Source organism: Balaenoptera acutorostrata, chromosome 2, assembly GCF_949987535.1.
Source record: "Balaenoptera acutorostrata chromosome 2, mBalAcu1.1, whole genome shotgun sequence".
NCBI classification, from domain to species: domain Eukaryota; kingdom Metazoa; phylum Chordata; class Mammalia; order Artiodactyla; family Balaenopteridae; genus Balaenoptera; species Balaenoptera acutorostrata.
In genome coordinates, this window is record NC_080065.1 from 30,266,087 (window position 1) to 30,280,702 (window position 14,616).

Genomic DNA, 14,616 nt, shown 5'->3' on the forward strand with positions numbered 1-14,616 from the left:
TTTCATGTGCTTCGTGGCTGTCTGTATGTCTTCTTTGGAGAAATGTCTATTTAGGTCTTCTGCCCATTTTTGGATTGGGGTGTTTGTTTCTTTGATATTGAGCTGAATGAGCTGTTTATATATTTTGGAGATTAATCCTTTGTCAGTTGATTCATTTGCAAATATTTTCTCCCATTCTGAGGGTTGTCTTTTTGTCTTGTTTATGGTTTCCTTTGCTGTGCAAAAGCTTTGTAGTTTCATTAGGTCCCACTTGTTTATTTTTGTTTTTATTTCCATTACTCTAGGAGGTGGATCAAAAAAGATCTTGCTGTGATTTATGTCAAAGAGTGTTCTTCCTATGTTTTCCTCTAAGAGTTTTATAGTGTCCAGTCTTATATTTAGGTCTCTAATCCATTTTGAGTTTATTTTTGTGTATGGTGTTAGGGAGTATTCTAATTTCATTCTTTTACATGTAGCTGTCCAGTTTTCCCAGCACCACTTATTGAAGAGACTGTCTTTTCTCCATTGTATATCTTTGCCTCCTTTGTCATAGATTAGTTGACCATAGGTGCGTGGGTTAATCTCTGGGCTTTCTATCTTGTTCCATTGATCTATGTTTCTGTTTTTGTGCCAGTACCATATTGTCTTGATTACTGTAGCTTTGTAGTATAGTCTGAAGTCAGGGAGTCTGATTCCTCCAGCTCCATTTTTTTGCCTCAAGACTGCTTTGGCTATTCGGGGTCTTTTGTGTCTCCATACAAATTTTAAGATGATTTGTTCTAGCTCCGTAAAAAATGCCATTGGTAATTTGATAGGGATTGCATTGAATCTGTAGATTGCTTTGGGTAGTATACTCATTTTCACAATGTTGATTCTTCCAATCCAAGAACATGGTATATCTCTCCATCTATTTGTATCATCTTTAATTTCTGTCATCAGTGTCTTATAGTTTTCTGCATACAGGTCTTTTGTCTCCCTAGGTAGGTTTATTCCTAGGTATTTTATTTTTTTTGTTGCAATGGTAAATGGGAGTGTTTCCATAATTTCTCTTTCAGATTTTTCATCATTAGTGTATAGGAATGCAAGAGATTTCTGTGCATTAATTTTGTAACCTGCAACTTTACCATATTCATTAATTAGCTCTAGCAGTTTTCTGGTGGCAGTTTTAGGATTCTCTATGTATAGTATCATGTCATCCGCAAACAGTGACAGTTTTACTTCTTCTTTTCCAATTTGTATTCCTTTTATTTCTTTTTCTTCTCTGATTGCCGTGGCTAGGACTTCCAGAACTATGTTGAATAATAGTGGTGAGAGTGGACATCCTTGTCTCGTTCCTGATCTTAGAGGAAATGCTTTCAGTTTTTCACCATTGAGAATGATGTTTGCTGTGGGTTTGTCATATATGTCCTTTATTATGTTGAGGTAGGTTCCCTCTATGCCCACTTTCTGGAGAGTTTTTATCAGAAATGGGTGTTGAATTTTGTCAAAAGCTTTTTCTGCATCTATTGAGATGATCATATGGTTTTTATTCTTCAGTTTGTTAATATGGTGTATCACATTGATTGATTTGCGTATATTGAAGAATCCTTGCATCCCTGGGATAAATCCCACTTGATCGTGGTGTATGATCCTTTTAATGTGTTGTTGGATTCTGTTTGCTAGTATTTTGTTGAGGATTTTTGCATCTATATTCATCAGTGATATTGGTCTGTAATTTTCTTTTTTTGTAGTGTCTTTGTCTGGTTTTGGTATCAGGGTGATGGTGGCCTCATAGAATGAGTTTGGGAGTGTTCCTTCTTCTGCAATTTTTTGGAAGAGTTTGAGAAGGATGGGTGTTAGCTCTTCTCTAAATGTTTGATAGAATTCACCTGTGAAGCCATCTGGTCCTGGACTTTTGTTTGTTGGAAGATTTTTAATCACAGTTTCAATTTCATTACTTGTGATTGGTCTGTTGATATTTTCTGTTTCTTCCTTATTCAGTCTTGGAAGGTTATACCTTTCTAAGAATTTGTCCATTTCTTCCAGGTTGTCCATTTTATTGGCATAAAGTTGCTTGTAGTAGTCTCTTAGGATGTTTTGTATTTCTGCGGTGTCTGTTGTAACTTCTCCTTTTTCGTTTCTGATTTTATTGATTTGAGTCCTCTCCCTCTTTTTCTTGATGAGTCTGGCTAATGGCTTATCAATTTTGTTTATCTTCTCAAAGAACCGACTTTTAGTTTTATTGATCTTTGCTATTGTTTTCTTTGTTTCTATTTCATTTATTTCTGCTCTGATCTTTATGATTTCTTTCCTTCTGCTAACTTTGGGTTTTGTTTGTTCTTCTTTCTCTAGTTTCTTTAGGTGTAAGGTTAGATTGTTTACTTGAGATTTTTCTTGTTTCTTTAGGTAGGCTTGTATAGCTATAAACTTCCCTCTTAGAACCGCTTTTGCTGCATCCCATAGGTTTTGGGTCGTCGTGTTTTCATTGTCATTTGTCTCTAGGTATTTTTTTATTTCCTGTTTGATTTCTTCAGTGATCTCTTGGTTATTTAGTAACGTATTGTTTAGCCTCCATGTGTTTGTCTTTTTTACGTTTTTTTCCCTGTAATTCATTTCTAATCTCATAGCGTTGTGGTCAGAAAAGATGCTTGATATGATTTCAATTTTCTTAAATTTACTGAGGCTTGATTTGTGACCCAAGATGTGATCTATCCTGGAGAATGTTCCGTGCGCACTTGAGAAGAACGTGTAATCTGCCGTTTTTGGATGGAATGTCCTATATATATCAATTAAATCTATCTGGTCTATTGTGTCATTTAAAGCTTGTGTTTCCTTATTTATTTTCATTTTGGATGATCTGTCCATTGGTGTAAGTGAGGTGTTAAAGTCCCCCACTATTATTGTGTTACTGTCGATTTCCTCTTTTATAGCTGTTAGCAGTTGCCTTATGTATTGAGGTGCTCCTATGTTGGGTGCATATATATTTATAATTGTTATATCTTCTTCTTGGATTGATCCCTGGATCATTATGTAGTGTCCTTCCTTGTCTCTTGTAACATTCTTTATTTTAAAGTCTATTTTATCTGATATGAGTATAGCTACTCCAGCTTTCTTTTGATTTCCATTTGCATGGAATATCTTTTTCCATCCCCTCACTTTCAGTCTGTATGTGTCCCTAGGTCTGAAGTGGGTCTCTTGTAGACAGCATATATATGGGTCTTGTTTTTGTATCCATTCAGCCAGTCTATGTCTTTTGGTTGGGGCATTTAATCCATTCACGTTTAAGGTAATTATCGATATGTATGTTCCTATGACCATTTTCTTAATTGTTTTGGGTTTGTTTTTGTAGGTCCTTTTCTTCTCTTGTGTTTCCCACTTAGAGAAGTTCCTTTAGCATTTGTTGTAGAGCTGGTTTGGTGGTGCTGAATTCTCTTAGCTTTTGCTTGTCTGTAAAGCTTTTGATTTCTCCATCGAATCTGAATGAGATCCTTGCCGGGTAGAGTAATCTTGGTTGTAGGTTCTTCCCTTTCATCACTTTAAGTATATCCTGCCACTCCCTTCTGGCTTGCAGAGTTTCTGCTGAGAAATCAGCTGTTAACCTTATGGGAGTTCCCTTGTATGTTATTTGTCGTTTTTCCCTTGCTGCTTTCAGTAATTTTTCTTTGTCTTTAATTTTTGCCACTTTGATTACTATGTGTCTCGGCGTGTTTCTCCTTGGGTTTATTCTGTATGGGACTCTCTGCGCTTCCTGGACTTGGGTGGCTATTTCCTTTCCCATGTTAGGGAAGTTTTCGACTATAATCTCTTCAAATATTTTCTCTGGTCCTTTCTCTCTCTCTTCTCCTTCTGGGACCCCTATAATGCAAATGTTGTTGCGTTTAATGTTGTCCCAGAGGTCTCTTAGGCTGTCTTCATTTCTTTTCATTCTTTTTTCTTTAGTCTGTTCTGCAGCAGTGAATTCCACCATTCTGTCTTCCAGGTCACTTATCCGTTCTTCTGCCTCAGTTATTCTGCTATCGATTCCTTCTAGTGTAGTTTTCATTTCAGTTATTGTATTGTTCATCTCTGTTTGTTTGTTCTTTAATTCTTCTAGGTCTTTGTTAATCATTTCTTGCATCTTCTCAATCTTTGCCTCCATTCTTATTCCGAGGTCCTGGATCATCTTCACTATCATTATTCTGAATTCTTTTTCTGGAAGGTTGCCTATCTCCACTTCATTTAGTTGTTTTTCTGGGGTTTTTTCTTGTTCCTTCATCTGGTACATAGCCCTCTGCCTTTTCATCTTCTCTGTCTTTCTGTAACTGTGGTTTTTGGACCACAGGCTGCAGGATTGTAGTTTTTCTTGCTTCTGTTGTCTGCCCTCTGGTGGTTGAGGCTATCTAAGAGGCTTGATGGGAGGCTCTGGTGGTGGGTAGAGCTGACTGTTGCTGTGGCGGTCAGAGCTCAGTAAAACCTTAATCCACTTGACTGTTGATGGGTGGGGCTGGGTTCCCTCCCTGTTGGTTGTTTTGCCTGAGGCAACCCAACACTGGAGCCTACCCGTGCTCTTTGGTGGGGTTAATGGCAGACTCTGGGAGGGCTCACGCCAAGGAGAACTTCCCAGGACCTCTGCTGCCAGTGTCCTTATCCCCACGGTGAAACAGAGCCACCACTTGCCTCGGCAGGAGACCCCCCAACACCAGCAGGTACGTCTGGTTCAGTCTCCCCCAGGGTCACTGCTCCTTCCCCTGGGTCCCGATGCACACATTACTTTGTGTGTGCCCTCCAAGAGTGGGGTCTCTGTTTCCCCCAGTCCTGTCACAGTCCTGCAATCAATTCCCACTAGACTTCAAAGTCTGATTCTCTAGGAATTCCTCCTCCCGTTGCCGGACCCCCAGGTTGGGAAGCCTGACGTGGGGCTCAGAACCTTCACTCCAGTGGGTGGACTTCTGTGGTATAAGTGTTCGCCAGTCTGTGAGTCACCCACCCAGCAGTTATGGGATTTGATTTTACTCTGATTGCGCCCCTCCTACCGTCTCACTGTGGCTTCTCCTCTGTCCTTGGACATGGGGTATCCTCCTTGGTGAAGTCCAGGGTCTTCCTGTCAATGATTGTCCAGCAGCCAGTTGTGATTCTGGAGCTCTCGCAAGAGGGAGTGAGTGCACGTCCTTCTACTCCGCCATCTTGGTTAATCTCTCGAAAATTTTTTTTTTTAATTTTTTTTTTTTTTTTTTAAGAAATTCACGTTCTTTTATTTATTTATTTATGACTGTGTTGAGTCTTCGTTTCTGTGCGAGGGCTTATCTCCAGTTGCGGCGAGTGGGGACCACTCTTCATCGCGGTGCGCGGGCCTCTCACTGTCGCAGCCTCTCTTGTTGCGGAGCACAGGCTCCAGACGCGCAGGCTCAGTAATTGTGGCTCACGGGCCCAGCTGCTCCGTGGCATGTGGGATCTTCCCAGACCGGGGCTCGAACCCGTGTCCCCTGCATTGGCAGGCAGATTCTCAACCACTGCGCCACCAGGGAAGCCCCAAGAAAATTTTTATTATGGGAAATTTTAAGTACATACAAAAATGGAGAGCACAGTATGTGAAACTCTGTGTCCTCATCACTCAGCTTCAATAATTAACCAAGTCAGTCTAATTTCATCTCTAACTTTTTTCCCACCCTTACCCCTAGGCCCTGGTAATTCTGAAGCAAACCTAAGGCATCCTCGTTTCATCTTAAGCATTTTAATATGTATCTCAAAGATAAGTTTATTATTTTATTTAAATAAAATTTATACACAATGAAATCCATAGTTCTTGATTGTGCTATTTGATCACCTCTGATAAATGTGTATGTCCATGCAACTACTACTCCTGTTAAGATATAGGAGATTGCATGACCACATGCAGTTTCCTCATGTCCCTTTCCAATCAGTTTCTACCCCCATAAGCAACCACTCTCCTCCCCCCACATCTTTAATGAGCTATAATTGACAAATAAAGTCACATAAATTGAAGGTGTACAACATAGTGATTTGCTATATGTATACATTGTGAAGTGATTACCACAATACGGTTAGTTAACACAATCACCTCATATAGTTACCTTTTCTATTTTTATTTTCTGGTGGCGAGAACATTTTAAGATTTACTCTCTTAGTAAATTACATGTATACAATACAGTATTGTTAACAATAGTCACCATGCTGTACATCAGAGCCCCAGAACTTATTCATCTTATAACTGAAAGTTTTTACCCTTTTACCAGCATCTCCCCATTTCTCCCACTCTCCAGCCTCTGGCAACCACCATTCAACTCTCTTTTTCTATGAATCTGACTTTTTTAGATTCCACACAGGTGAAATCATATAGTATTGTCTTTCTCTGTATGGCTTATTTTACTTAGCATAACGCCCTCCAGATTCATCCATGTTGTCACAAATGGCAGGATTTCCATATTTTTTTATGGCTAAATTCTATCTGTCTCTCTCACACATTTTCTTTAATCATTCATCTGCCAGTGGACACAGTTGTTTCCATACCTTGGCTACTGTGAGTAATGATGCCATGAACACAGAGTGCAGTTATGTCTTCCAGACACTGACTTCAGTTCCTTCAGATATATATCCAGAAGTGGGATTAATAGGTTTAATAGGCCTTTTTATTCACAGATGGGGCAAGGGCCACTTTAGCTGAGTCAGAAATCCTGATTCCCTTGATCTGAGCTGCTGGTTTAAGTATCTGCTTAACAGTTAGCGTGTTGCCTCACGTCCCCTCTCCTCTTTTCTTCTTCCATCTTCTGCCCTCTCATTCCATCTCTAGGTGCGGGTTCTGTCCCTCCCTCATCTTCAAGTACATTGTTAGTCTTCTCTTTTATAGACCCTCACTGGTCTTTCCAGCCTACATGCTCAACTTGTAGAACTCCCCAACTATTAGCCAGTTGGAAGCAGAAACCAGAGCACAAAGCTGTTTTACAACCTTAGCTGGCTGAACATATGTGCCAGTTGGATAGACGTCATAACTAGGCAAGCCTGGTTTGGACCCCTACTTAAGAACTTGCCCACCCAACATTTTCTGCAGTTTTGACCCCATCCACCGACAAAGATCTCTCATTTCTGTTTACGATGTTAGTCAGAGTGTCTCTTACAGGATAATAACAGTGTCCATCTATGAAGGTTTTGTAAGGACTAAACACAGTAGAACTTAAATTCTATTAAGTTCAGCTCCTAGAATATAGGAGATGTTCAATATCATAGTTAATACCTGGAAGTAAAGAGAACTGCTTGACTTTGTTCGATCTAGCACTTTGTAAACCTGTTTAACCATGATAGTGCTATTTCTAGAGCCATCTGTTAATATTTTAAGGAATGCTGCTGCTGTATGGAATGCAGCTTCAGAAACTCTGAATTAAGAATTGAACAAAATTAAGCTGCTGACTGTTCACAGTGAGTGAATAAACCAGTGCTGCTTGAACTGGGAGTTGGGCTTCTGGATCTTAACTCAGTCCTCACCACACCTAGAAACTGCTTGAATAAGAAGGAGAGGTTTCATTTTATGACACAAGACAGAAATGAAAAAAAAAAGTCATCCTTATACAAAGCCTAGATTTTTGTTTATCTCTTCCTTGTAATCACATCTCCAGGTGACTCAAGAAATTTAAGGAAAGCTATCTGAAGTTCTCAGGATCAGCTTTCAAGGATGTCGTCAAGGTGGATAAAGTAGAGTCTACATGCGTCTTCTGATTTTGGCCTTTCAGAAGGAGTGAGGCCAGAAATTGTCCCCCTGTGTTCCCCGGTCTCCATCTCACTCTGGCTTGGTCACCCCACTTGCAGTCTTGGGGCTGCCTCACCATCCAGCAGAGTGAGCAGGGCACTTGCTGCCTGCCTCAGCCCTTCCCCCTTGGGTTTGGTGTGTGTGTTTACCCACCTCGACATTGTGCCCGACAGGAACATAGACCCCTGGAAAGAAGGCCAGCAAGTGTCCAGAGCAGTCTGTGGGGGTCGGGTCCCCAGGCTTTCCGGAGGCACATCTGGTCGGGCACTGGTGGGACATCAAGGCCAAGGACAGACTTTGCTCACCTGATCATCTGAAAGCCAGAGACGATTATGTCATTAGGTATGTGCATTTCTCAACTAAGTCTTCAAGAGTGATAGGTGATGAGAAGCATCCTTATGTGACGTGTGTGTGGGACACATTCAAAGGGCACATGTATCAGATGACCGAGTTCCCTGTATGAGCGCTGGGAGAACTTTAAAAAGTCATTCTCGTGCTTGTGCTCCACACCCACTAATTCCAGGAGTCCAGTTCCACGGAGTTCTCCTCCACCTCGTTTCTCGGGGCGGCTCTCTTGGCTGAGGCTGCCTCATGTAAGTGGATACAGTCCACCAGCACCGCGGCACCTGCACGCAGCCTGCACTGCCGTTCCCATCATTGGAAGGGCAGCCGATTGCGGTAGAATGGGAGACACCTGAGGGGTCAGAACTTGACTTAACGATCTTCCCAGGACTGCTGTGTTTAATGATCCATTTTGTTTTAGGTGATGAGAGAGAGAAAAAAATCTGCTTCTATTTGCAGGCAGCCACACTTTAGGCTAGGAGGCCCAAGTTAGTTTCCCGGTCTAGGGCATTACTATAGGGGCAGAGCTGAGACTGGGATGCAGACAGTCATCTGGGCAACTTAGGGCCCATCCCCAACCCAAAGAAGTCTGCCAGACGATATGGCAATTCTTCGGCCAAGCACAGGGCTGGAGCCTGGCTCTCTCCCAGGTCTGCTGCCTGACTGTTGGCAAGCCACTTGCCCTTTGCATTTCCTCGGAGTTACTAGGATAAGGGTAAAAATTTTCAACTTCACTCTCCTCAAGGCTAAAATAAGTCACCAAGTGTGAATTCCATGAAGGTAGGCCCAGTATAGAAGAGCAGACATTGGGGTGTTTGCCAGTAAGAGTGAGAACCCCTCTTGATGTTGAAGAATTGGTGATATCACTTGATTTATGGAAGTTCCTGCTGTTGTTACTCTATATTGTAGATTTTAAATTTTATGATTCAAAAGAAAATGGAATGAAAACAGATAGGATCTATATTTTTATTGTATGGAGGTCATGTGTGCAGTGTTCATCAAATGCATAATGTCCTTTAACCTTCTGCCTCCCCATGCAGCATGGCCAGGCCACTTTCTTCTGCGTCTACCATCTCCAGTGGCCTAGAAGGGCAGGACAAGGTTCATTTTCAGGGTCTTATTACTAATCTTTCAAGATGAAGCTGCCATTGTTTCTGCTGTGATAGGGAGAGGCAGGTCCTGGACCATCTCTCCTCTTATCTGCCTGCCATCAAAATGTCCTTGTCCCCGATCTCCCCTTTAACTGATGGGGACGTTAAGGGTCATGTCTTTTCAAAAGACTCTTGAGAAACACTGCCCCAAACCCTCTGCTTTCCTCATTTGCATTTGGAACCGTTGGTTTGTGGTGAGAAAGACAGAACCACCTTACGATATGCTTGAGTACATGTGAATACCTCAGTGAAGCCCTGGGATAGCCTAGCCTTGTGCTTAACTTTGGTAGCTTTCTCCCACTAGTCTCCATTTGAGAGCTTTACAGGCTTTTTCAGATATCCAGACGACCCTGGTGGTGAGATTACTGCCGGGTTGTCCACTCTTACTTTACAAGAACAGCTGAGGCATGTAGCATTCTCTGCTGTCTTGTTTGGAGCACAAGCATTGAGGAATTCACCTATGAATTTGTCTCCCCAAAGAGAAATGAGAAAGACTTTGCTCACCGTCACAGATAGGAGCCATGTCAGGAATGGCAACTCTTTACTCTCAGTTAAAAAAGAACTAGATTTCTTTTTTTTTTTTAATTGAAGTACAGCTGATGTACAATATTATATGTTACTGGTGTACAATATAGTGGTTCATGATTTTTAAAGGTTATATGCCATTAATAGTTATTATAAAATACTGACTATATTCCCCACATTGTACAATGTATCTTTGTAGCTTATTTTATACCTAATTGTTTATACCTCTTAATCCCCTATTCCTATATTGCTCCTCCCTCCTTCCCTCTCCCCACTGGTAGCCACTGGTTTGTTCTCTATATCTGTGAGTCAGCTTTGGAAAAGAACTAGATTTGTATTCAGCTTTTCCCATGATAGAGAATTAAAAAGAAACCACACTAACAAATAGACATGGCTGACAGGTGATATCAGGGAGAAAGGCCAAAGGCAAAAAATGGCTTTCTTTTACATGGAATAGCTGCCACTGGCCAGCACCAGAGGACAAAATCAAGGGAACTGTGATGAAATGACAGGAGAGCATGCTTCCTTGTTCTGGGCAAACTCCCCAGAATGAGCGGAAGATGGTGAACGATTTCCATCTTGTTTGAAGGATAGACACTTTGATGCACAGCACAAATCATTATCATCCTGGAGCTGGTCCCTCATGGGGGTCGACTTCACCAGCTGCCTTGTGTGGAGTCCATCTACACGCCAGTGGGGGGCGGCGGTGCTGTTTGGTGGAGACAAAACTCCTAGGGCTCACGAACTGTATTCTCTTAACTCTGGCATCGAGCAGGGGAATGGCTGCATTTAGGAATTTAAGGAAGACTCATGACTAGTGACAGTAGGGAAGGGCTTTCCGGCTAGAAATGAGGCTTACTACTAGAACAGGTGGGTCAGAAGAGGGAACCCTGTTTTCTTCCTTTAGTGACCACCGCCTGATCTGTCAGGCAGGAGTTTGAGGTCCCAGTGTTGTTCTGGCCAGAGGCGGGGGGACGGACCAGATGACCTCGTTCCTTTCAGCCTGGGGGTCAGCGGAAAGTGTTCCAAAGGCAACTTAATACTCTGGATTTATTTTTCTCCCTCATTTTTTTTAAATTGGCACTTCCAATTTTCAGTGTCTATAGTGTGCTAATGGGCTTTCCTCCCATTAAAAAACACGTGTGGATGTGAGAATGTTCTCCTCGAGAAAAGACGGTCTCTGGGGTTTTGCTTCTGGCTTGAGGTCCTATGAGGTAGGTGTTATGAAATGTCCCCCGCAGCGGGCTGGGGTGTGAGTGAACCTCAGTGGGGGCCAGCAGCTCTCCTGCTAATTTTGGCAGGAGAGGGAGACAGCCACTTTGAGAGGAAAGAAGGTAAATTTTGTGATTCATTTGCAAACCCAGATAAAATGAGTTTTCGGACGCGGGCATGTATTGAGAGCCTATCTATTCTCTTCTACCATTAAGCCTGTTAGGACAGAAGTAATCCAAGTTCATGTTTTTCAGCCAGATAATTATTCTTCCCATCCTGATTGTAGAGGGGCAGCTCAGAGGGCATATCAAGAAGGAAGGAAGCTCAAGAGCCAGACAGGGGGATGGTGCTGGGACATGTGTCCAGTGCTTTGGGTGGCCAATGGCAGCGTGGCGGCCCAGGGTTAGGATTTTGAGAAGGAGGAGGGAGAGAGGTGGACAGGTGATGTCCAGCAGCTGGTACTTCACAGTCTAAGTAGGGGCTGTCTTAGGCTCCCTCAGAACAAGGACTATAGATGGAACAGCTCTCACTTACAGAATGCAGGGAGATGGCACATGAGCGATGTCTTTAGGTTCTCAAAGTAAGGAGTGGATCAGACCAGGGCTTTTCAAAGGCATCTTATGTTTCCCATATTCCACGATCCTATGATGCTTCCCTCTGTAGCAGGGTGGTTTTTATACAATTATCAAAGGGAAGATTGATCTTTTGAAAAAATAGTTTTTATTGTGGCCTGAGGATTAAGTTACACAGCTAAAGTCCACTCATTAAAACTCATTAACTCATTGGCATGCTACTTTCTCAAGCCATGATGACTTCATGTCCTAAGTGAAAATTTCATATTCCTCTGGAAAATTGAATTAGCATAGCACAATCAGCAGAAAATTATCTTTGACTAGTAGATTTTATTTCTACACCATTCTGCTTTGCCTAAAAAAATAATGACTCTGAGACTTAAGCTTGATGGCTAACAATAAGAGCTAATGTCTACCATTTGCTTTCACAGTCCCAAGAACTGTTTTAGATGTTTTACATGCACTCGTTCACTTAATCCCCAGAAGAGCTCTATGAGATGAGTAGATACTAAACTCCCATTTAGTCGATAAGGAAATTGAAGACTAAAGAGATCAACTAACATGTCAGGGCCAGGATTAGACTTTGGGTCTAGCAGCTAACTGAGGGGTCTCCTGTAAACCATACTCTTCTGTCCTCTGCCTCTCCCAGAGGGTCAGTGGAATTGACTAGCTTGGGCTGCACCCATCACAGTTGGGTGGAATTAAGGACGTGACTTTGTGGAAGAGAACTGTTTGGAATATGAAAGCATGAACAAGGAGGCTTAGTTTCCATTAAGTGTAAAGTGGGTCAGTAAGATATGTTGTAATAGTAAGTAGATCCCTTATTTTTTTGAACACTGCTATTAGGAATTAGAAGCTAAGCCGGATTCCTAGGTTTATAATTCTCTGTCTCTAGACAATAACAACAAAAGCTAACAGTGAGTGCTGACTTTTACATATTTTACGTCTATTAGTTCACTTAAACATGACAGCAACCCCTTGAGATAGGCACGAATATTTCCCTCGTTTTCCAGATGGGGAAAACTGAGACCCAGAGTGGTGCAAAAACACAGCCAGGAAGTGGCAGAGCTGGGTAGCGAGCCCAGGCTCTTTAACCATTATTCTAGCCTACCTCTCAGCACTAGGCTTTGGCAATTCTGAAATATTTGCTCTTCTGATGCAAACAGGACGTACTGTCCTTCAGGGTTGGACGAGGCCAAGAAGAACTGGACGTTGAGCCATATCTTCTGTGAATGTTTGTGTATTTGAACCAGGTGGCTCTCTTCCTCCGGGGTCTCTTTCTAGGACTGGGGCAGGAATGCCTCTCTCAATGCCTCACCGTGGTTGTCTGTGGGATGCCCAATTCACTCTGCTGCATGGAATTCCATTCTTGATGCTTTCTTCTGAAATAAGAAGGCTGGAATTTGGGGGTACTCTTATACTTAATCTGTAAGCTACTAAGTGTTTCAAGATTGTATTTGCTCAGTTCATGTTCAATGAATGTTACAGTGGGTTTAAATGTGGTATCAGAACTTGCCAAATGGTGCTTATAGAAGGACACAAGTCTCAGAAGGATTAAGTGACTTCTCCAATTTCACATGAAGTTGTATGTTTCTGAGCACAAGGGCTATCTTACTTGAGCCAGGACTCAACTGAGATAAACCAAGGGCCTGTTTCCATTCTTCTCCTTGGAGCTTGGCAGGGACTGGAGGTAGGGAGTGGTCAGATGCCCTGGAACTACTCAGAACACAAATAGGAAAGAGAAACTGAGATGTTGATGCTGGTAGAGGAGAGGACAGAAATGCTGGGCAGGCAGGGATGGCAGCGTCCATTCCTCTTTGCCCCCTTTGCGCTCTACTAGGCATTCAGTAGTATTGAATATGAATGAATGGATTCCTACTGTTTTTTTAGCCATGCTCCACATTCAGAGCATGGAGATCACAGGGGCTGGTGAAGATGGAGAAGACCTCAGGGGGAAGGTTGGACTCTAGTTGGCTTGAGGTAGAGAGCAGACGTGGGAAGAAGGAGGGCACGTGTGCAGGGGCATCTATGGGCAAAGGCTGATGCACCTGGAATACTTAACCTGGCCCACAGGTACAATGTTCTTGACTTCTGTAATATCTTGTCTGCTCTCCAAACTCCCAAACGGGGGAAGGGTTTTCCTGACTAAGCCGGTGCCAGGAAAATTGTGGCATGAGTCTTGTTAGCTACTCTTTTGCACACCTCTGCCATCGCTTACGGTCCTCGAGTCTAACTTGGATTTGCCCACATTATTCCCGAATGTGAGTCATTTGTTGTCCGGGCTCACCCAGCTGGGCTTTCCTTTCCAGGTTAACATGTTTGTTGAAGGATTCCACGATGCCATTCTCCTCTACGTCCTGGCTTTACATGAAGTACTCAGAGCTGGTTACAGTAAGAAGGATGGAGGGAAAATTATCCAGCAGACTTGGAACAGAACATTTGAAGGTGAGGTTTCAGTCTACAAGACAACAACACTCTGCAGCTGATCAAGCTGCTTCTTTCCTGGTTCTGTTTTTCTCTCTTACAACTTTGGGACCATGCCAGTGTCTTACTTTTCTCAGCAGTAGAAGAAGGATAATAAGTCAAGATCAACCCACTTCACAGGCTTGTTGTGAAAATTAAATGAGATAAAGCTTGTGAAAGTGCTTTGAAAGAGTCCCACTGAAATAGGAAGTGCCTTGTCTCCTGATTACTAGACAACTCTAGGCTTCTTAAAATTAATCACAAGCCTCATTCACAGCAAATAATCAGTTTGTGAAGAGTTCTGTGATCAATTTTAAAAGGAATAATCCCAGATATACATTCCTCTGTTCAAAACTGGGAGGTTTGAGAGGATAAGCAGGTCCATTTGAGCTCTCTGCTTATATTTTATTCTTTAAAATGGTGAATACTAGCTGTTGCTTAAGAACAGAGAAGTATAAGAACAACAACAACAAAAAAATGGCTCGTCATCTCATCACTCAAGCAATCTCCATTGACATTTAAACATTGTACAAGAATGAGACCATTCTTGGCTGGAAAATTTGAATGCTACAAAAATGTACAAAATGAAAAGTGAAAGTTTTCCCTTCACACCCTAGTCCCCTGTCCCCAGTGTAATCACTATTAACAATTTCCT

General features: G+C 42.3%; 1 protein-coding gene across 2 annotated transcripts in view; it reads left to right on the top strand.

Annotated features, from left to right (window-relative positions):
• Positions 1–14,616, top strand: part of NPR3 (natriuretic peptide receptor 3) — a 72,666-nt gene that overhangs the window by 46,567 nt on the left and 11,483 nt on the right. For both annotated transcript variants that reach the window (XM_007192245.2, XM_007192244.2), the window contains exon 4: positions 13,808–13,943. In XM_007192245.2, the coding sequence (XP_007192307.1) occupies positions 13,808–13,943 (136 nt within the window). The remainder of the gene's footprint in view (positions 1–13,807; positions 13,944–14,616) is intronic.